The 27,430-nt window shown below is 39.1% G+C and overlaps 1 protein-coding gene across 9 annotated transcripts in view; it reads left to right on the top strand.

Moving 5' to 3' along the window:
* Positions 1–27,430, top strand: part of mid2 (midline 2) — a 244,722-nt gene that overhangs the window by 195,431 nt on the left and 21,861 nt on the right. For all 9 annotated transcript variants that reach the window (XM_043704700.1, XM_043704702.1, XM_043704705.1 and 6 more), the window contains 5 exons: positions 2,735–2,830; positions 11,555–11,662; positions 19,761–19,909; positions 22,596–22,723; positions 26,762–26,905. In XM_043704700.1, the coding sequence (XP_043560635.1) occupies positions 2,735–2,830; positions 11,555–11,662; positions 19,761–19,909; positions 22,596–22,723; positions 26,762–26,905 (625 nt within the window). The remainder of the gene's footprint in view (positions 1–2,734; positions 2,831–11,554; positions 11,663–19,760; positions 19,910–22,595; positions 22,724–26,761; positions 26,906–27,430) is intronic.

Genomic DNA, 27,430 nt, shown 5'->3' with positions numbered 1-27,430 from the left:
TAGAGTCTCAAAATTTATGTACAGGTGCCCAATTCCCACAAAAGCTAACAAGTAAAAAGTAACTCAGACGAGACAATTGAGAGAGATCTGCCACTCGTTTAGGACTTAATGAATATTAGATAGAGTCATAGAGATGTATAGCGTGGAAACAGACCCTTCAGATCAGCCCATCCATGCCAACCAGATATCCCAACCCAATCTAGTCCCACCTGCCAGCACCAGGCCCATATCCCTCCAAACCCTTCCTATTCATACACCCATCCAGATGCCTCTTAAATGTTGCAATTGTACCAGCCTCCACCACTTCATCTGGCAGCTCATTCCATACATGTAACACCCTCTGAAAACGTTGCCCCTTAAGTCTCTTTTATATCTTTCCCCTTTCACCCTAAAACTATGCCCTATAGTTCTGGAGTCCCCAATCCTTGGGAAAAGACTTAGTCTATTTATCCTATCCATGCCCCTCTTAATTTTGTAACCCTCTATAAGGTCACCTCCGACACTCCAGGGAAAACAGCCCCATCCTGTTCAGCCACTCCCTGTAGCTGAAATCCTCCAACCCTGGCAACATTCTTGTAAATCTTTTCTGAACCCTTTTAAGTTTCACAACATCTTTCCTATAGGAAGGAGGCCAGAATTGCACGCAATATTCCAACAGTGGCCTAACCAATTTCCTGTACAGCCGCAACATGACCTCCCAACTCCTGTGCTCAATACTCTGACCAATAAGCATAAGCATACCAAACGCCTTCTTCACTATCCTATCTACCTGCGAGTCCACTTTCAAGGAGCTATGAATCTGCACTCCGAGGTCTCTTTGTTCAGCAACATTTACTAGGACCTTACCATTAAGTATATAAGTCCTGCTAAGATTTGCTTTCCCAAAATGCAGCACCTTGTATTTATCTGAATTAAACTCCATCTGCCACTTCTCAGCCCATTGGCCCATCTGGTCCAGATCCTGTTTTAATCTGAGGTAACCGTCTTCGCTGTCCACTACACCTCCAACTTTGATATCCTCTGCAAACTTACTAACTGTACCTCTTTTGCTCACATCCAAATCATTTATGTAAATGACAAAAAGTAGAGGATCCAGCATCGATCTTGTGGCACTCCACAGGTCACAGGCCTCCAGTCTGAAAAACTACCCTCCACCACCACCTTCTACCTTTGAGCCAGTTCTGTATCCAAATGGCTAGTTCTCTTTGTATTCTGAGAGATCTAACTTTGCTAATCAACCTCCCATGGGGAACCTTGTTTGAACACCTTACTGAAGTCCATATAGATCACATCTACCACTTTGCCCTCATCAAACCTCTTTGTTACTTCCTCAAAAAACTCAATCAAGTTTGTGAGACAAGATTTCCCACGCACCAAAGCCATGTTGACTATCCCTAATCAGTCCTTGCCTTTCCAAATACATGTACATCCTGTCCCTCAGGATTCCTTCCAACAACTTGCCCACCACCGACGTCAGGCTCACCAGTCTATAGTTCCCTGGCTTGGCCTTACCACCCTTCTTAAACAGTGGTGTCACGTTAAACAACCTCCAGTCTTCCGGCACCTCACCTGTGACTATTGATGATACAAATATCTCAGCAAGAGGCCCAGCAATCACTTCTCTAGCTTCCCACAGAGTTCTCGGGTACACGTGATCAGATCCTGGGGATTTATCCACCTTTTATGTGTTTCAAGACATCCAGCACTTCCTCCTCTGTAATTTGGACATTTTGCAAGGTGTCACCATCTATTTCCCTACAGTCTATATCTTCCACATTCTTTTTCACAGTAAATACTGATGCAAAATACTTGTTTAGTATCTCCCCCATTTCTTTGGCTCCACACAAAGGCCACCTTGCTGACCGTTGAGGAGCCCTATTTTCTCCCTAGTTACCCTTTTGTCCTTAACGTATTTGTAAAAACCCTTTGGATTCTCCTTAATTCTATTTGCCAAAGCTATCTCATGTCCCTTTTTTGCCCTCCTGGTTTCCCTCTTAAGTATACTCCTACTGCCTTTATACTCTTCTAAGGATTCACTCGATCTATTCTCTCTATACCTGACATGTGCTTCCTTCTTTTTCTTTTCCTGTCATTATCCCCCAGCATTTATTATTCTCTATAATATCACTTTTGTTCAATAAGTTAATGGCTATTAATACTCAAAGGTACATTTTAGAAAGGTTCTTCTACATGGCTAAAAATAATCGCTTTAAAATTGTTGATGTCATATCTACCTTCTTTGAATTTTAAGGATTACATTAAATCCAACTGTGTGTGGATTGAGTGGCATCAGGGGTTAGCGTCTCCTTTGAACTCAGAATTTTTTATCTGGACCCCATTGTTGAGATTTAGCTTTCCTTCTCTCTGCCATTAATATGGTCATAATATCTCAAGTTTAAGCCATTTTGACCCAGCTTGCAAGTGAACAAGTTTCCATAGCACATAACAACAATCCTTGTTAATATCAATCACATTAATGAAGAAATGTCTTTTTGGTGCAGGTAAAGGGAAGTTCTTATGACTTTGGACTAATGTACATTACTTGTAACGAATAGTAGATGCATTTTTATCAATAATTATTTTTTGATTATGGATTTTTGTTTTAAACCATGACCCAGCATGCCAAAAATGAGTTTGTCAATACCCTTCAGCTTGACAACCATACAAAAGCTAATATGAAAGGACATAACAGCACCTGAAATCTCTTACGACTAATTCTTGTCTTGTACTACAGCAAGCATTGGAAACTAATCTTGCGAATTTGGTGAAGAGGAACACAGAGTTGGAGTCACAGATGGGGAGACTCATTCAAATCTGCCAACAGGTGGAGGTGAGTTCTTTCTTTATACTGGCAGCTTACTTAGCTGACCTCACTGAGGTACAAATTAGTGCAAATAAGTGATTTGTGGAATTTCACTGCAACATTCTATACAGCAGTATTGGAGATTGAAAACAATATTGTAGATTACTGACTCATGGTTTGTTTCCTTATTAGTTTAAAAGGTGCTAATTGTCATCTTGTAGAGAATAAAGACTTAACAGGAAGTCCTATATCTTCCTAAAGAAGAAAATTTATTGCTAACAAGTTGAGGTTTCTAAGAGACAGAATGAACCCCCTATACTTTTTTAAATAGAAAATGTTGTTTGAGTGAATTTATAGAAGGACTCTGTCGAATTCAGAGACTGCATGTCAATTTAAATGAAAATTGGAAGTTGATGTTGAAAAAAAATTGTTTTAAAAACATTATGAAATTCAGTAACTTATTAGCAATTTGCAAAGAAGCTGAATTTATCAGAAAAACAATTTTGAAATGTTGGTCTGCACAATACAGTTAGAAATCACAAATAAGCTCTAAACCGTTCTAAACAAATACTGTTTTATACTAACTAGCTGCTTCATAACTACTTCACAGAGAAAGCAAAAGAAACATGCTCTTTCATGATACGTCATTATAATGGTCGCTCAATAATAGAATTTCGTCTTTCTCCAATCTATAGCATTACCTAAGTGGTATTAAAACAATTATCCTTGGTTCCCTCATAATCCTGTCACATTTTTAGGTGTACTGTACTGTGGGCCATAGCCAAGTATGTAATTAAAATACTAACGCTGAGATATTATAACATCTAGTACAACCTGTGACTCGAAATTTCTTTATACTTAGCATTTTTAAAAACTTCTACCTGGCTTTGAGTATTGTTGTCACTTAATGCCTATTTCAAATTGTCCTTGAATTGTGAGACTTGCTAGGCTATTTCAGAGGACTATTGAGAGTCCACCACATTGCAACTCATAGTCACACATCAGGTAAAGACTGCAGATTTCCTTCCCTAAAATACATTAGTGAACCAAATGGATTTTTACAACAATCTAGTAGTTCAGTAATACTAATGAGACAAGTATTTCTAGATTTATTAATTAATTTAATTAACATTCTTTCCAGTTGCCATGTGAAAATTGACCACCTGACTGTAAAGTATTATTCCAGCTTCTGAATTAGCAGTCCAGTGACATTGCCATGATGTTACCATTTCCCCTTAACTTGCCTAAATCTAGAGTGCACCATTTAATGAAGTTTGCTTCATTTAGATGTACACTAAACATACCAAACAGAAGAATGATTTTTCCAAATCATCTTTGCATAATTATGCTTTGAGGTTTGTCAGCTTGGCTCGATTGAGAACATTCAGAGTTCTGTGTTGAAATTTGTGTTTTCTGAATTGTACTCCAGGACTTCAGCTCATAACCAGGCAACAACATAATACACTGTACTGACAATTACTGAATGAGCGTTTACCTTTTTTATCCTTATTCCAGCACCCTATCTGCTGTCCCAGTAATTCATACAAACATTGAAGGTGCATTGGCACTCTTTGCAAATGATTATGACTATCTCCTATTTTTTTCCCTTGCATTCAAAGACAGATTGTTTGTTTATCATTTCATTGTACTTATGGAATCTTGTGTGAAAGATGACTGTCACATTTGCTTATATAACAGCTCACTACAAAATAATTTACTGAATAAAAATTGTTTTAGTAACTTGCAATGTAAAATACTATGTAAAAGCTTTGATTATTTTCTTATTGATTGCAAATGGTTTATCAATAAAGAGCTCATGATTAATTGTAACTCCTCCCCCTTACAACTATATCAACATTTGATATATTATGTACAGTATAATTCTCACTTTAGAGGACTCTGTCTAAATTGAAGGTATATACACTTGCTATTTATAGACATCACTTCCAAATTCTCACTCTGACGCTATCTTTATCAAAATCATTTGCGCTGCTTTATAGAGGTAAACTTAATTACACAGCTAACACATGATCATGACTGTCAGCAGCAATCCTAAACACACTGTCTATAACTTTGAATGTTTATGGAGGTTACTCACTTAGTGTTTAAACACTGGACACAGAACCTTCCTTGGCTTCTCTACAAGACACCGAGCTCTTCCTTCCTTTACAGACCACTTGCCATCAACAGTCTAATTAGAGAAAGGTTTTTCTGTCTTTCTCAGCTGAATGCAGTGCAGCTTCTGATTCTTAAAATATAATAATAATTCCAGTTGGTAGTTTGGTGTCTCCAAAAGCACAAAGAGCACATACAACTAAATGATAAAATGTAGTGCAGTCTCACCAAGGCCTAAAACCCATTCTCATCACTTGCTGACAGAATCATGGTTGTGAGATACATAGACTAGGATGTGTTTGGAGTTCAGTTCTGGTGTTTTATAATCAGTACCTTAGGTATCATTCCATGTAAAATCATCGGGCTATATAAATATTGATGTGTAACCCCTGATCCATTTACATTTCAGTAATTCTCCAAAAAAAGATGCCTGAAGTGATGAATTTGTGTGCAAAATCTTGGATTGAGTTGAGTGAGACTAAGTGATCAAAGTATGATCTCCCCCTACTGGCTGAGAATACTTGAAGAACAGTGCAAGGTCCGCTTCGCAATTAGTCCTTACTACATAAAAATCAGAAAATGTTCACACATTTCAAGGAAACTTTACCCTTTACCTGATCCAAACTATATATGATCAAGATTTTTTCTACATCACACTTTGTAATGATATAGAAACATAGAAATGAGCCAGACCCAACTACCCAATAGTAATTCATCTGGTCAGTCCCAAAGCTCAAATGTCATGTTCTTGTCTGTCTTATACATCCGAATCATTTTGTACATTTCTTGATTTCTTGCCATATATATACACACCAAATACCACCTTTATCACTGAATAAAAATCAATAGTCAAAATCAGCCATACCCTAGGTATGTCATTGTCAATAAAAATTAATCTGATTTTTCTTATTCCCAGAACAAAAATCATTAGACATTTCCTTCTGTGAAAGAACTATCTCTTCAAAAACACAGAACATTTGACAAGCAATGCACAAACCAAACCTTGAAAAGAATAACAAAGATGAGCAGCTCTTTGGAGTTTCCAGAACAGACCAATGAGGCTACTGATATTTTTCTTAAACCGCTATAAATATTTCTGCCAGTTATTGCACCTGGAAACAGTTCATAAGATAAATCGACTGTTCACATTTATAGCTGGCTGTTGATGTTTTATAAGACAAAGACATTGGTACATTTGTTTTGATGATCACTGAGCAGCTTGTGATCTTTTTAATTCAGTCCTTCCAAAAGTGTGAATGGACCTCCTTAACGACCAAACCTTTGTGACTTTCATGGTTTTGATAAAGAAAAACAGTTGCTTCTCTAGTTTCATTGTGTGCACATTTAGAAGTATTTACCTGGACATTAAAATTAAACGTTCTGTTGCTAGATAACCCTCAAAACCCGTGACCTGTTATTTGTAGGTTTATTTCTCTGTCCTTGGACCTCAGTAGTTAACGATGCTTTAGCAAAGCTGCATGATCTATCTCCATACTTCACCCTCTCAAAAGAGGTACATCTGCGGTTGCTGAGGTCTGTCCAGTTGTTTCAGCCTCTGGTATTTCTTCTGGTCATACACAGCTTCAACTGAGACTCTGAGCAAGCAATTCTCAGTTAGCCTATTCAGAGGATTTGATGCTTTGATTTTGTCTTTCTACAGTCACAGATCGCGATATAAATTCTGTGAAATCAATTAACTATCACCATTCTGTAAAAAGGATGCACAAGTCATATCCCCTTGACAAACAAAAGGATTATCTTTTAAAGACATTTTCATTCTCTTGACTGTTAAGAAACATTAAGTGCTATAATTGGGGTTTTGGTTTGAAGAATGGCTAAAGGAAAAAGTTTGGACATCCCAAAAGCCCAATAAATACTAACTTATCTATTTTTTCTGTTATCTCACTTCCTCTTTGCAAAAGTCAAATGTGCAAGCTGAAGTAATTTCTAGAACAGTAACGGTTTCTGGTAACCTATGAACTCCGATGGGGATTTTGCTAGGATGTTCAATTTAAAGAGAACACCATCGCCAATTCTGAGCCAAATGGGACACAGCACAATTCTGGCAAGGACTGTAAAACAGTTACCAGGACTGAAACTCTAGTTTTCTTCTCCTCCCTGATCCTTAACATAATACAGGAAGTTGCTCATTAATGGGTGAGGAGCAAATGTTGATACATTTTGAAATGTATTATTCTATCACCATACAGTATTTAGAAGATTGGAGGCTGCCTCCAATCCTCAGCTGAATCTGGTGGTGATTGAATTTTCTGCTTTAATCACAAGCTCTGGTGATGTTTCCCAAATTGCTAATTCAAAAAATTCTCCACCATCCCCATCCCTTGATTCTATCCTCTATAACACATTCTCTGTGAAGTACCTTTATTATGTAAAAGTTGTTTTATAAATGCAAGATACCAGCAATTTAATCAGACTATTTGCTCAACTGCAATAAAAACTTAGTTATGAGATTATTGCATACACTTTTTATCTCAAATGTTGATTTCAAATTCAGTTTATATAGATGGACAGAGAGTCTCTTCTGAATTTCTCCAGGAAAGATTCTGTATTCTTATGATAACAGGTCATCAACCTGATAGTAATTCTGTTCTACAGATGCTGCCTGACACATTGCGGATTTTCAGTATTTTCTGTTTGTCTTTCAGAGTTCCAATGTCTGGACTGTTTGATTCTTATGTTGGGATTGTACTTGCAATGGATTTGAACTCACCCATCCAGTTGTCATTATGCAAAATCATGCAGCAGAAAACTAGTCTTATTTGTAGTGTAAAATTACTCAAGCTTACTCAGGATAAAGGATGGAAGCAGTTAAAGATTGAAGTGTCACACTAGTGTGGGAAACAGACTTAACAGAAGATGGGGCTACCCCAGGTTGAGTTTTTAAACTGCATCTGTGCAATACCTGAACAAACAGTACTTTTGTCGTCGTGTATTTGCTGGAATAAAGGCAAGCATAGCTATCAGCAGTGTTTTTTTTCATTCTGTTAGATGTCAACTTACTCACCAACCCACTTGCCAAGATCATGTGTCAGTCAGCTCAGTAAGTTTCTCTATTTACCATAGGCCTTGACAGTAGTGTTCCAGCTCACTAGAAGTTGCCAACTTGTGGATTCTAGAATTAGAACTAGGTTTATTGTTATGTGTATCAACGTTACAAAAGAACAGGAGTACAGTAAACAGTGTAGTGTTCCCAACACATGGTGCCATCTTAGGTACAAAGTACCTCGGTACAAATCTTGGTTACAAAAAATAGAGAAAGTAAAGAAAAAATTACACTACATTACAGTTATAGATAAGTTAGGAAAATAAGAAATAAAGTTAAAAAGATAGATGCCATTGGGCAAAGCCTACGCTTCAGTCAATCCAACAATTAGAAAGTAGTTCCACTAATTTTGTCTCTTGGGGTGGAGATCTTTGAGAGTGGATGATCAATGAGATTGGAGGTGGGGTGGTGACTTCCAGAGACCATCCCCTTGTCTCCTTTCTGGACCAGCTATTGCTACCAGCTTGGGGCAGTTGGAGACCTCCAGACCTGAACTTGGCCAGCAGATTGCCTCGGCTATCGAAATAGGAAAGCAGGCACTTTCTCTCCTGCTGGGATGTGAGAATCGGTGATCCCACCTAATCCAGAGTCAGCTTCACAAATTATTTTCCATCCTTAGCATCAGTATCACCCCCTCCAAGAAAGGGAAATTTGTACCCTGCTTCCAGTTATAATTTTTGAAAATATTTATTTGAGTTTGAGTGTCCTTCAGACTTGAGGCCCTCAGAAAGATGATAATGATCTTTCTTCTTGAATCTCTGCCGTTTGTGTCATGGAAGTGCTCCCATTAAGCAATTAGACTGGAAATTCCAGGTTGTTGATCTAACAATGAAGAGACCGCAATTATATATCCACAACAGGAGAGTATGCGTATTGGAAGGAAAGTTGACGATGGTGTTGCGATGCAACTACTGTCTTTGTTCATTTGTTTGCAGGGTTTACTGGTTTGGGAGGTGCAATCAATGAAGCCATGCTGAGTTGCTGCATTTCAGCCTATACATGACACACAACATGTATATGTCGCCACAGCATGCCAGTTGCTGAATGAGTGGGTACCTTATGCCAGTGGATATGAGCTGCCATTTCTTTGCCTCATTGCATTGCCTCAAGTAATGTTGATATGGAGGTGCTGGCATTGGACTGGAGTGGACAAAGTTAAAAAAACACCAGATTATCGTCCAACAGGTTTATTTGGAAGTACAAGCTTTTGGAGCATTGCTCCTTCAGGTAGCTAGTGGGGCAGGATCATAGGACACAGAATTTATAGTAAAAGATCAAAGTGTCTTCCAACTGATGCAATGTATTGAACAAACCTCGATCATTGTTAAATCTTTAATCACTCAAAGGGGTTGCAGGTTTCGATTCATTAATTTGTAAATCCCAGAACTACTTTCAAGTAACAGGCCCGAGATAATGTAAGGTCTTATTTTAAGAAAAGTGACATCTCAGCTCAGACAAAGCATTAAAGGTGTGAGGTTGGAGTCCAAGGGTGTGATGCTGGAAAAGCACAGCCGGTCAGGCGGCAACCAAGGAACAGCAGTGTCGACATTTCAGGCCTAAGCCCTTCATCAGGAATGAACTTGTGGGCCAAGGGGGTTGAGAGATAAATGGGAGGTGGATGGGGCTGGGGGAAGGTAGCTGGGAATGCAATAGGCAGATGAAGGTGGGGGATGAAAGTGATAGGTTAGATAGGTGGAAAGGAAGATGGACAGGAAGGACAGTGCAAGAGGGTGGTGCTGAATTGGAAGGTTGGGACTGGGATACAGTGGAGGGAGGGGAAATGGGGAAACTGGTGAAATCTACATTGATCCCGTGTCAGTCAGTTCAGTGAGTTTCTCTATTTACCACAGGCCTTGACAGTGGTGTTCCAGCTCACTATAAGTTGCCAACTTGTGGATTTTAAAATTAGTTGGAGGGTCCCAAGGCAGAAGATGAGGCGTTGTTCCTTTAGGTGTCGAGGGGTTAGGGTCTGGCGATGGAGGTGGCCCAGGACCTGCATGTCCTTGGCAGAGTGGAAGGAGGATTTAGTGTTCAGCCACTGCGTGATGGGATTGGTTGGTGCAGGTGTCCCAGACATGTTCTTTGAAACGATCCTCAAATTGGCGTCCTGTCTCCCCAATGTAGAGGAGACAATATTGGGCGCAACACATGCAGTAGATGATGTGGGTGGAAGTACAGATAAATTTCTATCAGCTGTGGAAGGATCCTTTGTGGCCTTGGACAGAGATAACATGGGAGGTGTGAGTGCAGGTTTTGCACTACTTGTGATGGCAGGAGAAGGTGCCGGGAGGGGAGGGAGGGTTGGTGGGGGGGGGGCGTGGAACTGATAAGGGAGTCGCGGAGGAAATGCTCTCTCTGAAGTGCAGATAGGGTTGGGAAGGGAAAGATATCTTTGGGGTCTGTTTGTAGATGGCAGAAATGGTGGAGGTTGATGGTGTGGAAGGTGAGGACCATGGGAGTTCTGATCTTGTTGCAGTTGGAGGAGTGGGGTTCAAGGGTGGAGGTGCAGAAAGTGGATGAGATGCACTGGAAGGCATTGTCGACCACATGAGAAGGGAATTTGTGGTCTTTGAAGAAGGAAGCCACCTGGGATGTTCTATGATGGAATTGGCCCTCCTGGGAGCAAATACAATGGAGGCAGAGGAATTGGGAATAAGGAAAAGCATTTTTACAGGAGGCAGAGTGGGAAAAGGTGTGGTCCAGGTAGCTGTAGGAATCTGAGAGGTTAGTCTGTCTATATTCCAACCTTGAGTCGGACTGGTTATATTTCCAAAGTAGGAATTGATAAAATGTCACATGGACTGACTGCTTACAGACTGTGCTTGTTGAACAAGATCAAATTTATCTGCAAATGTGAATTCACCCCATAGACTTATGTGCAGATTTGTATTTTGCAGATACATTCTATTTTGTTTAAAAAGCACACAGTCTGTAGGCAGTCAGTCCATGTGACATTTTATCAATTCCTACTTTGGAAATAGAAACAGTCTGACTCAAAGTTGGGATACAGACAGACTCTAACCCCACACCTTTAATGCATTGTCTGAGCTGAGTTGTCACCGTTGTTATAAAACCTTAAGTTACCTCGGGACTGTGACGTGAGAGAAGTTCTGGGATTTACATGTTAATGAATTGAAACCTGTAACCCCATTCTAAGTGATTAAAGACTTAACAGCAATCAATACATCGCATTAGCTGTATGACACTTTGATTTTTTACTATAAATTCTGTGTCCTATGATCCTGCCCCAATAGCTACCTGATGAAGGTGCAGCACTCTGAAAGCTTGTACTTCCAAATAAACTTGTTGGACTATAACCTGATGTTGTGTGATTTTTAACTCAAGTAATGTTGAGCTCCTTGAGTGTTATTGGAGCTGAATCCTATCCACACTCGAGGGAAAGCAGTATTATTCAAACTCCATGCAAGCATTAACATCATTAGTGAATGTAGACAAAGCAAAGAAGTTATCAATACACAAATATATTTGTACTAAAACTGGAAAAAGCAGCTTGAGAGTCAGTGGTCTTGAAAAGAATAGATGACTGTTCCATTGATTGTATTTACTAACAGGTAAACACTGCAATACAAGAGAACAAACTAAAAGAGGAATGTGATGAGCTGATGGACATTATTAGGCAAAGGAAGCAGATCATTGCTGTGAAAATCAAAGAGGGAAAGGTAGGTGTTTCCATTAAGCTTTGTTTTTAAATACAGTCAAGCAAAATCCAGGCTGTTGTAATCAATCTCCTTTCTGTGGTTCACAGCGAAACACTGTAAGCTCAATGTATTAACAACTAGCTCGATTAATGAACTCAACCAGAAAATTGACGCTTTCTGCTTTAATGCTTATCTTTCAAATCCTCTAAAGAACTGCTGAAAATCATGCTCTTTAATACGTGATAAGTATACCTCACAAATAAGACTTGTTATGTCTTAACTTATTTTGAAGAAAATGGGCAGAATTCAGTGTAACTGTTGCAAGTCTAGTCTATCAGTTACAGAACCCATAAAGAACTTGTGTTACTTCTGAAAGTAGGATCTGACTGAATGAAGTGCCTGTCAGGCATGTGATAGGCTACCCCCAGGATCGAAGACCGAGGTTAGAATTCCTACCCATTGAGGCTACAGCCAATCAAAGGCTGGAAGCCTCCATTGCCAATTGTACTGCTAGCCTGTAGTCATGGCCGTATGGTTAAGGCGATGGATTAGAAATCCATTGGGGTTTCCCCACGTACGTTTGAATCCTGCTGACTACGTTATGAATGACTTCCTGCTGGACAGATTTTCGCTCAAAGTTCAAGAAGCCTACTTTGCAAACCAGGCCGGTAATTTGATTAGACTTGGGAAACTCTAGTTCTTCATCAGAAATGTACCAATTGTACTGCTACCTTTACCAATCCAGTGGCTTCACCAGAAATCATTGGTGTTACCTGGACTCGGATGAATTTAGGGGCGGGGCTGGGTGTTAGAGATTGCAGAAGAAAGTGTTAGAAAGCAAGGGCATGGGTTGGCTTTCTGTGGTTATTCCTCCCAGCTTCAAATTCCACTGGAGGCTTTCACAAGGTATTGGAAAGCTGCAACTCTCTTGTTTACTGTTAAAGGCACCACTAAATTGCATTGGTCTTAGGGATGATTGGTGTCAGTTAACTCAATAATGAGCCTAATTGACATCACACCGTGAGTGAATGAGTTTCACTTGTGGGTCCTTTCTGACTTCTAACTTAGTCATTTCTTGCCACTGGTCAACTGATATATGGCTTCTTTGATTATGTGGGCCCAGACATCACATTTCTACATGTTGGCCTGCATTAAATCCAACCTTGTCTATTCTTGGAAATAACACCTAGAATATGAGCAACGTGAAAGTCCCCTTACCAATGGAAAGAATACTCAGGGAAGAGTCCAGAGAAAGTTCATTAGGTTGATTCTGGATATAGAGAGATTTTCTTATGCAAAGAATTCAAGTAGGTTGGGTTTGTGCTCATTGGAGTTTGCAGAATGCGAGAAAACAGTTATTGAAACATATAAGATTCTTTGAAGGTGGGGGGGGGGTCATGGAAGTGGAGTTATGAATTACCAGATCAACATGCTGTCATTCAATTGTAGAGAAGACACGGTGTGAAAAATGGTCTGCTTCTGTTTTTGTCATACAGTTTTATTGTCAATTGTACATATTTAAATCCCTTAAACAAGACATTCTGACTTAACTATTACAACTATTTTGTAGAATAGGCTTTATCAAGTATTGTTTGTAGCTAATGAATCTTTCCATACTGGACCTTAGTCATGGTTGACATCATTACTAGCATGTACTGTACTTATTTACAGAAATCCTGTTCCCATCAGAAAAATGTAGGCTTTTTGGTAGAAAGTATTTGTTTTCAAAGCTTAATAAAATCCATCAACTGCTCAAATTTATTTTTGAAGTAGACCAATCAAGCAAGCTCCCTATCTCAATGTATTAGTTGAGAAATCTGCCAGTGAGATTCTACTAATATCTGCCAAAAGTATTAGAAGTTCACCGGTTCAATACACATTTGAATTCCTACAGCTACACTAATTATAAGTTGATCTTATTGGTAACCTCCTGCATAAAGCCATAGCCAACTAGAAGCCATGAGATAAGGCACATTAAAACTATCCCGTATGATAATATCAATTCTGATCAAATCATCACTAAATGAATATCACACAATCTCATGAAAGGGCCTAATCCACCAATTTTGGCTGTGTGCAATGACCTACCACAAATTATCCTGAAAGGGGAAGGTGTCTTGAATTTGAACAACAGATGATGCTAGCCATCTTGTGCTGCTTCTTTGCAGTGAACCTATGAGTGGATTTCTTCACGATCAGGATAGTTCTGTCAAGCCAAAAAGATGTTTTGCCTACTACATAATGTGATATTTGTCAGATATGTAGGCCATGTGTCCCAATGACAGGTGATTATATCAAATAACATGGCACTCCATGAGTAGAGCGCTGATTTTTCTCGATCGGCCCATGCTTGCAGAGCATAAAATTATATTTCTACAATTTGATATGATTCAGCCGTTATGCCCCTGGTCAAGTTGTTACTGCACTGGCATCTACCTGACAATGTGGAAAACTGCTCAGGTATGTGTTGGATTTATCTTCTCTTTTGTATACAATGTGACCAATTATTGCCCCATCAATCCACTTTCGATCATCAGTAAAGAGACGGAAAAGGTTGTCAACAGTGCTATTATTGCTCAACAATAATCTACTCACTCACTGTGCTCAGTTTCCACTAGGATCACTCAGCTCCTGATCTCATTTCAGCCTTGGTTCAAATCTGGACAAAAGGGATGAATTCCAGAGATGAGATACAAGTGACTGCTCTTGATATCAAAACCGCATTTTCCTGAGTGTGACATCAAATGCCAAATAAAACTAGAGCTAATGATAATTGGGGTAAAAATCTCCTCTCATTGGAGTCATAACTTGCTAAAAGGAATATTTTTGTTGTTGTTAGAGGTCCATCATCCCAACTCCAGGACATCTCTGCAGGATTTCCTCAGGCCCAACTATCTTTCAGCTGCTTCGTTCATTTCCTTCCCTTCATCATAAAGTCAGAAGTGGGGATGTTCAATGTGCAAATTTCACAATGTTCAGCACCATTCATGGCTCCTCAGATGCTGAAGCAGTCTGTGTCCAAATGCAGAAAATCCTAGACGATACCCAGGTGTGGGTTGATGGTTGGCAGGCATTGACCATCTCCACTGAAAGAATCTAACTATAGTCCTTTAACATTCAATGGAATTGCCATCATTGAATACCCTACTATCACAGTCTTGGGATTACCATTGACCAGAAACTGAACTGGACTAGCCATTTAGATGCAGTGACTACAAAAGAAAGTCAGAGGCTAGGAATTCTGCAACAAATAACTAGTCTCCTAACTCCACAAAGCTTGCCTACAATCTACAAAGCACAAGTCAGGAGTGTGATGAAATACTGCTCACTTGCCTTGATAAGTGCAGCTCTAACAACACTCAAGAAGCTTGACAATACTTGGGACAAAGCAGCCTGCTTCATTAGCACTGAGTCATAGAGATGCACAGCATGGAAACAGACCCTTCAGTCCAACCAGTCCATGCCGACCAGATATGGAAATGTGTTGCTGGAAAAGCGCAGCAGGTCAGGCAGCATCGAGGGAACAGGAGAATCGACGTTTCGGGCATTAGCCCTTCTTCAGGAATTCCTGAAGAAGGGCTAATGCCCGAAACGTCGATTCTCCTGTTCCCTAGATGCTGCCTGACCTGCTGCGCTTTTCCAGCAACACATTTCCATATCTGATCTCCAGCATCTGCAGACCTCACTTTCTCCTCATGCCGACCAGATATCCCAACCCAATCTAGTCCCACATGCCGGCACCCAGCCCATATCCCTCCAAACCCTTCCTATTCATATACACATCCAAATGCCTATTAAATGTTGCAATTGTACCAGTCTCCACCACTTCCTCTGGCAGCTCATTCCATACACGTACCACCCTCTGTGTGAAAAGGTTTCCTTTTTAGGTCTCTTTCTTTTTTCCCCTCACACCCTAAACCTATGCGCTCTAGTTCTGGACTCCCCTACCCCATTGAAAAGACTTTGTCTATTTATCCTATCCATGCCCCTCATAATTTTGTAAACCTCTATAAGGTCACCCCTCAGCCTCCAACGCTCCAGGGAAAACAGCCTTAGCCTCTTCAGCCTCTCCTGATAGCTTAAATCCTCCAACCCTGGCAACACCCTTGTAAATCTTTTCTGAACACTTTCAAGTTTCACAACATCTTTCCGATAGGAAGGAGACCATAAATGCAAGCAATATTCCAACAGTAGCATAACCAATGTCCTGTACAGCCGCAACTCCCAATTCCTGTACTCAATATTCTGACCAATAAAGGCAAACATACCAAACGCCACCTTCACTATCCTATCTACCTGCGACTCTATTTTCAAGGAGCTATGAACCTGCACTCCAAGATCTCTTTGTTCAGCAACACTTCCTAGGACCTTACCATTAAGTGTATAAGTCCTGCTAAGATTTGCTTTCCCAAAATGCAGCACCTCACATGTATCTGAATTAAACTCCATCTGCCACTTCTCAGCCCATTGGCCCATCTGGTCCAGATCCTGTTGTAATCTGCGGTAACCCTCTTCACTGTCCACTACACCTCCAATTTTGGTGTCAGCTGCAAACTTACTAACTGTACCTCTTATGCTCGCACCCGAATCATTTATGTAAATGACAAATAGTAGAGGGCTCAGCACCGATCCTTCTGGCACTCCACTGGTCACAGGCCTCCAGTCCTTAAAAACAACCCTCCACCACCACCCTCTGTCTTCTACCTTTGAGCCAGTTCTGTATCCAAATGGCTAGTTCTCCCTGTATTCTGTGAGATCTAACCTTGCTAATCAGTCTCCCATGGGGAACCTTGTCAAACGCCTTACTGAAGTCCATATAGATCACATCTACTGCTCTGCCCTCATCAATCTTCTTTGTTACTTCCTCAAAAAACTCAATCAAGTTTGTGAGACATGATTTCCCACGCACAAAGCCATGTTGACTATCCCGAATCAGTCCTTGCCTTTCCAAGTACATGTACATCCTGTCCCTCAGGATTCCCTCCAACAACTTGCCCACCACCGACGTCAGGCTCACCGGTCTATAGTTCCCTGGCTTGTCTTTACCACCCTTCTTAAACAGTGACACCACTTTTGCCAACCTCCAGTCTTCCGGCACCTCACCTGTGACTATCGATGATACAAATATCTCAGCAAGAGGCCCAGCAATCACTTCTCTAGCTTCCCACAGTGTTATCGGGTACACCTGATCAGGTCCTGGGGATTTATCCACTTTTAACCGTTTCAAGACATCCAGCACTTCCTCCTCTGTAATCTGGACATTTTGCAAGATGTCACCATCTATTTCCCTACAGTCTATATCTTCCATATCCTTTTCCACGGTAAATATTGATGCAAGATATTCATTTAGTATCTCCCCCATTTTCTGTGGCTCCACACAGGCCGCCTTGCTGATCTTTGAGGGGCCCTATTCTCTCCCTAGTTACCCTTTTGTCCTTAATATATTTGTAAAAACCCTTTGCATTCTCCTTAATTCTATTTGCCAAAGCTATCTCATGTCCCCGTTTTGCTCTCCTGGTTTTCCTCTTAAGTATTCTCCTACTTTCTTTATACTCTTCTAAGGATTCACTCGATCTATCCTGTCTATACCTGACATATGCTTCCTTCTTTTTCTTAACCAAACCCTCAATTTCTTTAGTCATCCAGCATTCCCTATACCTACCAGCCTTCCCTTTCACCCTGATAGGAATATACTTTCTCTGGATTCTTGTTATCTCATTTCTGAAGGCTTCCCATTTTCCAACCGTCCCTTTATCTGCGAGCATCTGCCTTCAGTCAGCTTTCGAAAGTTCTTGCCTAATTCCATCAAAATTGGCCTTTCTCTAATTTAGAACTTCAACTTTTAGATCTGGTCTCTCCTTTTCCATCACTATTTTAAAATAAATAGAATTATGGTCGCTGGCCCCAAAGTGCTCCCCCACTGACACATCAGTAACCTGCCCTGCTTTATTTCCCAAGAGTAGGGAAGTTTTGCACCTTCTCTAGTAGGTACATCCACATACTGAATCGGAAAATTGTCTTGTACACACTTAAGACATTCCTCTCCATCTAAACCTTTAACCCTATGGCAGTTCCAGTTGATGTTTGGAAAGTTAAAATCCCCTACCATAACTACCCTATTATTACAGATAGCTGAGATCTCCTTGCAATTTTGTTTCTCAATTTCCCTCTGACTATTGGGGGGTCTATAATACGATCCCAATAAGGTGATCATCCCTTTCTTATTTCTCAGTTCCACCCAAATAACTTCCCTGGATGTATTTCCGGGAATAGCTTCCCTCAGCACAGCTGTAATGCTATCCCTTATCAAAAATGCCACGCCCCCTCATCTCTTGCCTCCCTTTCTATCCTTCCTGTAGCATTTGTATCCTGGAACATTAAGCTGCCAGTCCTGCCCATCCCTGAACCATGTTTCCGTAATTGCTATGATATCCCAGTCCCATGTTCCTATCCATGCCCTCAGGTTCTATCTCTCTTTCTTTCTTTCTTTCTTTCTCACTCTCTCTCCTGCACTGTCCTCACCATGTCTGCTCACCCTTTTAAAACTGCTGATGTTTTGACTTTTTTTTTCCAAAGTTCCAAAACAATGCAACAGCATATAAAACAGTAATTGTTTCTCCTGGAATTCCAGGAAATCACCTCCAACACCTAAAATACCTCAAAAAAAGGAGCAGCTCTTACAGCCAGAAATTTTTCCCATCCTCTGTCTTGGATTACCCAGAATCCAATGAGTTGGTCTGCCAAATGATGCTGAACAGAGAAGCATGCAGTGACATTTTTACTTTCCTATACAATGCAATTCTAATCTTGGTTTTACATTTTAAGAACTCTGAACAGGATTCTGATATTCTGCAATAAATTTTTATAGTGATTTTTATTAAAACCGGTCACGATATAAAAGGTTGTTTAAATGCAATAAAGTTACTTCAGTGTTGTCATAAAATTATCTTCGACTTGCCAAAGCACCCTCCTGAGTGCAGTGATCAGTTACTGGACATGTTAATCAATGCTTATGTTGTCCTTATTTTTTGGAGATGCCGGTGTTGGACTGGGGTGTACAAAGTTAAAAATCACACAACACCAAGTTATAGCCCAACAGGTTTAATTGGAAGCACACTAGCTCCGAAAGCTAGTGTGCTTCCAATAAAATCTGTTGGACTATAACCTGGTGTTGTGTGATTTTTAACTATGTTGTCCTTGGACATCATTTTTTTTAAGACATACAGCATTTGACAATTGTCACTACATGTGAACTACTCAGACAAGGATTTGGTTTCCTCAGTTATGTTCAATATATTTATGTTATTTTCTGTGTAGCTGGGATTTACTGATTAGTTTCTTTTTTATAGCAATTCCATGTGTTCAGAGATGTAATCCTTGTATTGCAATGCTTGGAGGGGAATTTTCAGCTTTCCCATCTCCATTTTTCCTTTCATCTTCTAAAATAATATGCACATTGCCACTGACAGATCTTCAGTACCTTTGTTTTCATTCTCAGCAATCATGTTAATAGGCTGTCCAAATGTGAAGTTGAGGGCTGATATCACAGTCAAACTATTTTCTTTCATCAGAAAATCCATGCATTAACTCAATCTAGCATATCAATGATTAATTCCTTTTATCCTGTTCCATGTTTAAGAGCATTGAATCTAATTGTAGTTAACTTTGTGACAATTCTTTTGAGAACTTAATTTAGCATAGAACCTAAACTGAACCTGGGACTCCCCCATGTTTAAGAATTCTTAGTTTCACACTGATTATTGCATTTGTAATCTAAACATCAATAAATAGATTACTTTTTCACTATTGGGAGAAAGGAATTTCATTTCTGCCCTTATTTATTTCGACCTCATTTTCCAACTCAATTATTTTAATAGATTTAAAATCTTGAGCACAAAGAATTGGCCAAAGAATCTTAGCCAAAGAATCTTACCCTATAATTTACACTAAACCCATTTTTATTCTTTCAATCGTTTATAATCATATCAAACAAAAGAATGGATATGGCAAGGTATGGGCTTTTTCAAAAGCAGCTCAACGCCATGAGTAATAAGTTTGCATGTTCAAATTTTAAGCCTTGTTTATTTATCATCTTTCTTTTTATCTGTTCCTTATCAAGGTTATGAAGTTGAGAAAACTAGCACAGCAGATAGCAAATTGCCGGCAATGCTTGGAGCGGTCAGGGTCTCTCATCAGTCAAGCAGAACACAGCCTGAAGGAGAATGATCATGCACGCTTTTTACAAACAGCCAAAAATGTAACAGAAAGGTGGGACAGACTTGCTGAGAATATTAGTCATTCTCTGGTTTCAACAGGCAGTCTATATATATGTATTATACATGAAGTACATGACTACCCATATATTGTAAAAGACAATTTCTCTCTCTGGTTTACTGAACTCATCTCCTAAGGCTGATGACTCATCTATTAATCCAACCCCAGCTGAAATCAGCTTAATCCTTAAGCATTTGGTTTATGTAGCTCGGATCAACATTGTGCAAGGCGCAGCCATGAATCTGTTGATTGTGAATTATTTAGCTCCTTCTATTTTATTATTTTAAAGTGAATAATTAATGATAAAACTTTATTTTTGGCATATAATATAATTCAACAACTTTATAGAATGGATCAGTCAGGATTTGAGAAGATATAAGTTTTTCTGGGCTTTAAGTGATCAATTGGTTTAATTTTTCATAAGGGATCAATGGTAATGGCAAGTAAATAATTTGGACAAAGACATGTCAGAGAGACCAAATTTTACATGCTACTGTCACATAAAATTCATAGTTTCTGAACTCTGTCCTGCCAGTTGATTCAGGTGCAATTTTAATTGAAAATCATGACGTTGATTTTAGGAAAGGTTGGCCTAGCTGAATTTTCTTTCTTAGTTTTAGGAATTGAAACCAGCAACTGTGCCTCTTCCATTGTCCTTGATGTGATCTGCTAACGCAGCTTTGACTGTATAGTTCAGTTTTATAATGGTGTCCGGTTTCCTTTTGAGCTACCAAAAGAAAGGAACTCTCATTACATTTTCTCAATTTACGATGGCAAATTTGCATCACCGAAGACTCCATATGCAGCAGATTTCCTACAATATCTGTAGGCCACATTGTGAAATACGGGTGCAGTAAAGGACATTTTTCAAGTAGACTGTTCGAAATTGACCATGCCTTTTAAAAATAATTCCACATTATGATATATTTTCAAGAATTTTAATCTTTGGTTTTGTCGTTATTTCCTATATTTCTGCTGGCAGTGGTCTGTGACTGCAAAGTTAATGCAGGAGGACAGCACACAATAGCTCAGTAACTCAGGGACAATATTGCAATAGTAGTAGTGCCTTCTAGCACTAAGTATCACAGAAGAGAAAGCAGACCAGACCTTGCTATTGTTTATGCAACTATAAACATTTCCATAACATCAACTGCAAAGATTTTTGCTAAACAATCCCATGTTTCTTGGTATCCAGCAGAACCAATTACATTTTTCATTGAAGATAATTATATTCTTATCACTGGCAATGTCACATGATGTTTTTGAAAATACCATGGAGCTCAAGTTTGAGAAAGGACCTTCAGCCAATTGTAGTTGATCTTTCCAGTACCCCAGTGCTTCCAATCCAGCACATATGGACAATCCTTTTGGTCTTTGTTCAGAATTCTGTTCAAAATATTTATCACTTGAACCACCAGCTTTAAATTTACAATTGACAAAGATTGATTTCAAACCTCTACTTCTAGTTCATGGCTTACTACGAAATAATACTGGAGTTACTTTATGTAGACATTATTACTTGAAATAACTCAAGGCTTGTAGTGAAGTTTTTTTCTGGTGTATAGAGCTTAGAAGTCTATAATATTTGATATGGTTCTCCTCTTTATACTAGGAATCGGTAGTGTTGCTTTCCTTTGCATCTGTCCAATAGATGGATTTTTGTTTGTGACAGAGGGCTGGATATTATATACCCTAACTCTCTGTGTTTTCAGTGGTGGGAGTTGTGTATAAAATAGGGAAGAGGCTCAATACACCACCTTCTCACCCACTCCTGAACTCTCCACTTGATATGGAGGATGAGTTGGTGCTGGAATCAGCAGCCCATCCACCATATGTGGATAAAAAAACTAAAAGTTAGCTGAGCTTGGTAAAAGATTGATAGAACCCAATATTACCCTTCTCAGTCCTTAACATGATTGACATAAACACCCAGTTGGGAGTGGGATGTCCTTTTTCGCAATTTTTTTAAAAATGCAGGGAGGAGAGGAGCTGAGCACTATCATTGGTGGGAATGCTTTGCATAGTTTGGTCACTCTCCCCAAAGTTAGTATCCCCCCTTCCTCTCCCTCCCATTTAACTCCCAACCCCTGTCCCTTCAAACCCAAAACTGTCTGAATCTGTTCTGAAGAAAGGTCACTGGACCAGAAACATTAACTCTGCTTTCTCTCCACATGTGCTGCCTGACCTGCTGAGTTTCTCTAGCAGTTTCTATTTTCATTCAAGGTCTGTTCATTTGCAGCCAACAATCTTTCTGAATTTTCTCTACATCGACTGAAATTAATGCTGACTACTGTTCTACTTCTCCATTCTAGTATTCTATTAATCTTTAATCGCTCCTACATTTTGTGTAGATATTGAAAATGACCAATCCATTATGTGCAGTTTTCTGCCTTTTCTCACTGTGCTAATTCAATTCCATTCCATATCTGGCTTGTGTGTGCTAAAATGCTATCAACCAAACAAGTTTGACCTTCAAGAGTTGGGAGAAGCAAGTGGTTTTTTTAAAAGAAATTCTATTGAAAACAATATGTTTTAATCCCTCAACGGTTTTAAAATAATCTTGATGACAATGAACAATGAGGCCTAAAGTTTTCTAACACTTTAAAAATTGTTTTACAATAAAGTACTACTTCGATTATTCTCTGATTCTTGAAAATTAATGTCTCTTGTGCTTTGGCAGGGTTGCTATGGCAACAGCATCTTCTCAAGTTCTGATTCCAGACATTAACTTGAATGAAGCTTTTGAAAATTTTACCTTAGATTTTTCAAGGGAGAAGAAATTACTTGAAAGCTTGGATTATCTTACTGGTAAGAATATACGAACAATGGTGAAAAGTTTCTTTGGCATTTGTTATTACCCTATGAATATCCTGGTAGTAGGTCTCTAGACAGACACCTTTCTCTGGAATTAAGTCACAGGAAGGTTTTGGGGTTAAACTCTGTAATGTTGGGCTAAGGCCTCTAAGTGATCTTTAATTGGTGATCTTTAATTGATCTTTAAAAGGTCTCAATTAATGGCTGGGTAGGGAGGTTGGCCATACCCTTTCTCACCCAGAATTTATTTCTGGTAGAGTTGGGAAGATGGCAGGAATTCACTGACACAACTTCATAATTAAGTGCACGCTACCGACTATATTGCCACCTTTTAAAACACTAGATGCAGCTTTTATCTCCATGCCTTTTCCCTCTATATATCATTCAGAGGATATCCATGTTGACTTAAACCTTAAGCTTTGGCATCCTTTGCCACCTCAAACCTACCACCTCCATTTCATCATTTAAGGATTTTGAGTTGAATTCATTTCAGAAATGCATGTTGGTTTTGTTCAAAAGCCCAATTCGTCAAACATTTCTTATAAAGTGACTCATCATAACATTGCATTTCAATTCTATTACTTAAATGCTTCACATTATCAGAATGAGGAGCAGATGGAGTGAATAGCTGGTGGTAGAAATGAGAGTAAAGATCAATGAGGTGTGAAAGAATGATGAAAAAAGGTTGAGATTTAATTTTTTATCTGCATATATGAAGATTTGAAACATGCATGCAATAGAGCTTGAACTTGGGTAAGTTGAAATATATGTACATGGAGTATGGCTATGGCATATTTGAGGACACAGCAGAAGCTCTCTAATATATTTGATAGCACTTTGGGTTGGAAACACTTCCTCATGATTATAAATATGAATCCATAGAATCATAGAAGCTCTAAACCATAGAAGCAGGCCATTTTGACCGTCAAGTCCACACCGACCCTCCGAAGACGTGCCATCCACATCCCCACACCATCACCACCGCCCTATCCCTGCAACCCTGCATTTCCCATGGCTAATCCACCTAGCTAGCATATCCCAGGATACTATTGGAAGTTTTGCATGGCCAATCCACCTAACCTTGCAAATCTTTGCACTGTGGAAGGAAACTGGAGCACCCGGAGGAAACCCATGCAATCATAGAACGAATGTGCAAACTCCACACACTGTGCCAGGGACTAAGATTCCCCAAGGCTGGAATCTTAGTCCCTGGCACAGTGAGACAGCTGTGCTTTCAGATAATCAAAAAAACCAGGAACTAATCTTAATGGCTGAATCTTTACCAATTTTAGTTGAGTTCAGTCTCTGAATTACTCCAATCAAGGAGTTACACATTGACTTGCTGCTGACATAATCAACTTCACGCTCTGCTGAGCTCAGTAACTTCTGTTTATATCCAGAATAAAATCTGGAAACTGAATTACAACATTTTGGTGAATTTTGCAGACAATGAGCCAAGGCATGCACCAAGATTACAAGAGATTATTGTAGCTGTCAGTGTAGGAATGGTCTGAGGGACTCAGTCTAAAGCTTTTAGTTCAACCAGCTTTGATGTTGTATGATAATTCAGCTGCTAACAAGGTGGTACCAGATGACATGACATCACCTGCTTGTATCTATCAACCAGTACTCTATTAAAATCCCTGATCACATGCCTTTAGGTAAAACAGGATGTACAGTATACTTTTTATTATCTCTTAAGGGCTTGGAACAAGCTTTAAACTGGAGTGCCTCTTTGGATACAAAACATAGTTGAACCTGCTGTAATTCAACTTCATGGGAATATTTTCTTTATGCTCATGAATATGATACATTCATGAAATTGAAGCTCGCACAGTTTCAGCCATCTTTCAAATTCTCACAGCTTGTTTACTGCTCTGTTTTATTGGTATTTCAATATTAGAGTAGATTGACTTAATCTTAGGTGCTCAGTTAATGCAAACCTGCTGGTTACTTTCATAATATTGCCTTCTGCCATATGTAATCATGTTGACTTTTAGTTCTTTCCTACTCCCACATTTGGAAATAATATGTCATTCAAAAAATTGTGATACTTTTAAATGTATATAATACCTGTCTCTTTTAAATGCTGCTGTTTCAAGCAGAACCTTCTTCAGAAGACAAGGCTGCTCTATATTTCTAGCATGTCCTGTTCTTGTTTACAATTTCTATATTTATTATCTGTTATGTCTCAGTTACTGGAATTACTATTTCTACAGTTGAAAGTGATAACAGATGTTTCTTGCATTCTGATCTATGCAGTGTCATACCTAGATCCACCCCATCTACCCTTAGCAAAGTTTCTCATCCATCAAAGTTACGTTCAGTGACATGATATTTCTGTTGATTTATAGGTGCCATTTATACTGTAGGGAAAAAAATGTAGTTCACTATTTACTTTGATATCCTAAGTCCTTGTCCCAATTACCTGGCAAAGGTAGCGAGGTTTGGGTTGCAAAACTTGGCGACATGAAGAAAAATTTAGGTTTTAGTTTTAATGGGTACGAATATAACTGGAGGGAAGTGATGATGGATGGTGTCAGATATAAGTATTTTTCCACTCTTACCAATATAAAATTAACTTTGAAAGAAATCAAATCAAATGAATAATATAGTTGTTGATAAATATGAAGGGTTAAGTAGTAGGGTAGAGAGGAGCCACAATGTGGAAACAAAAATGGAAATAGATCAGGTAACACCACAGTAAGGAAGGAAATATGTAATTTCAGACATAATTCATTATTCAGTTTAACCTCATTCCTTTCAATGACAATGCTGCAACCCTCAATAAAGTCATTAACCTGCTATATATTTGAAATTATAGCTCACTTCCCTTTCCTTCAATATTGACCACTCTATTTTCTTCGCTGTTACATCTGTTACAAACCACTTAGGAACTGACTACATTTGCTGCTGTGGTCACTGAAGGAGTTAAACAATGTTTGCCAATTATATAATTTAGACATTATGAAGTTCAGTATTGTGTCATTTCAGAAACAAGTCAGCCAGATTCAATTTTTTAAACAAATGAAAAGCTAGTTTATTGCAAATGAAGTTACTCTCGGAAAGATTCAATTATTTGCAAGCAGTTTAAAATTGGCAAATCTATTCAATTCTGAAAATTTGTTGCTGGAAAAGCGCAGCAGGTCAGGCAGCATCCAAAAACAGGAGAATCAACGTTTCGGGCATAAGCCCTTCTTCAGGAAGAAGGGCTTATGCCCGAAACATCGATTCTCCTGTTCCTTGGATGCTGCCTGACCTGCTGTGCTTTTCCAGCAACACATTTTCAGCTCTGATCTCCAGCATCTGCAGTCATCACTTTCTCCTCGAAAATCTATCCAATTGCCCCACTTGACAATAACACCCTGGAACACAACTTCCCAAATTGGAGGGGGGGGGGTGTAAAATACTTAAAATGCTACAAAAAATGTAAGTACTTTGGCCCAAGTAATGGTTAAATTTTGGATTAAAAACCTACTCTCGATTTGTCTAAATGCTTGTCTGCAACAGAAATCACTTTCTAAAGTAGTGTTCCTTTTTGAATCAATTCTGAATGACTGAATTATCTTTTCTTGGAGACACTGATATAAGTTCAGATTTCTCCTGTAAGAATGTGGCAAGGTCTTGAGTTTTCAACCCGTACATGTTGATGATAGATGTTTCAGGGGAAAAAATAGTGCTGAGGCTGTTTCTCTTGTGATAAGTTTTTCATCCATACACTGGATCACATGATGGCTCTCTGAAAACATCACAGGATCTCTGCCTGTGTCTGGTAGGGTATGTTCTTTATGAATACGCTATTTTTGCTGCTGTAGCCAATATCCTCTGAACTAAAAGATATTTTGAAAATAAGTCTCAAACCATTATATGTGTAGGTAATATATATGTCAATATGTATTTTCAGATGTTATAAATTAATATTTTAGGTAAACCTTTCATAACATATCCAACAATAAAAATGTATACCATTTTGGTGAAAGCATTTTCACAGTGCCATTCATGAAAATAATATCTGCCACATCGTTTTTGCAGCCCCAAATCCTCCAAGCATTCGAGAAGAGCTCTGCACAGCATCTCATGACACAATTACTGTTCATTGGACCTCAGAAGATGAATTCAGCATCGTTTCCTATGAGTTGCAGTACACTATCTTCACTGGACAAGCAAATTTTATCAGTAAGTTTTAAAAAGATTACAGAAGCCTGTACTAGATTGGGTGTTTTTTTTAATGATGGTGGACTATTGTTAATACTATCAAAGTCCATTAATGAAGACTTTCTGATCCCACTAAAATTCTCACAGCCCCATAATACAGAGGGTGGGCCAGTGTCAGGTGTAGCAGCTCACTCCCTTTATGCCAATTTTGTAACTTTAGACACCTCATTTTTCAGATTTGAGCTCAACTAATTTTGCACCAATGCCTTTGATACTCATGCTTTCAGTAAAAACACTTGCGCACGTGCTCTCTCTCTCACTCTCATTGATCATTTTCCAATACAGACCAGTTCCCACACAACCAAGAGACAGTACAGGGTAAAAACAATGACTGCAGATGCTGGAAACCAGATTCTGGATCAGTGGTGCTGGAAGAGCACAGCAATTCAGGTAGCATCCGAGGACAGGCAAAATCGACGTTTCGGGCAAAAGCCCTTCATCAGGAATAAAGGCAGAGAGCCTGAAGCGTGGAGAGATAAGCTAGAG

Source organism: Chiloscyllium plagiosum, chromosome 15 (assembly GCF_004010195.1).
Source record: "Chiloscyllium plagiosum isolate BGI_BamShark_2017 chromosome 15, ASM401019v2, whole genome shotgun sequence".
In the NCBI taxonomy this organism is placed as follows: Eukaryota; Metazoa; Chordata; class Chondrichthyes; order Orectolobiformes; family Hemiscylliidae; genus Chiloscyllium; species Chiloscyllium plagiosum.
This window is presented reverse-complemented; position numbering and strand designations above follow the sequence as displayed.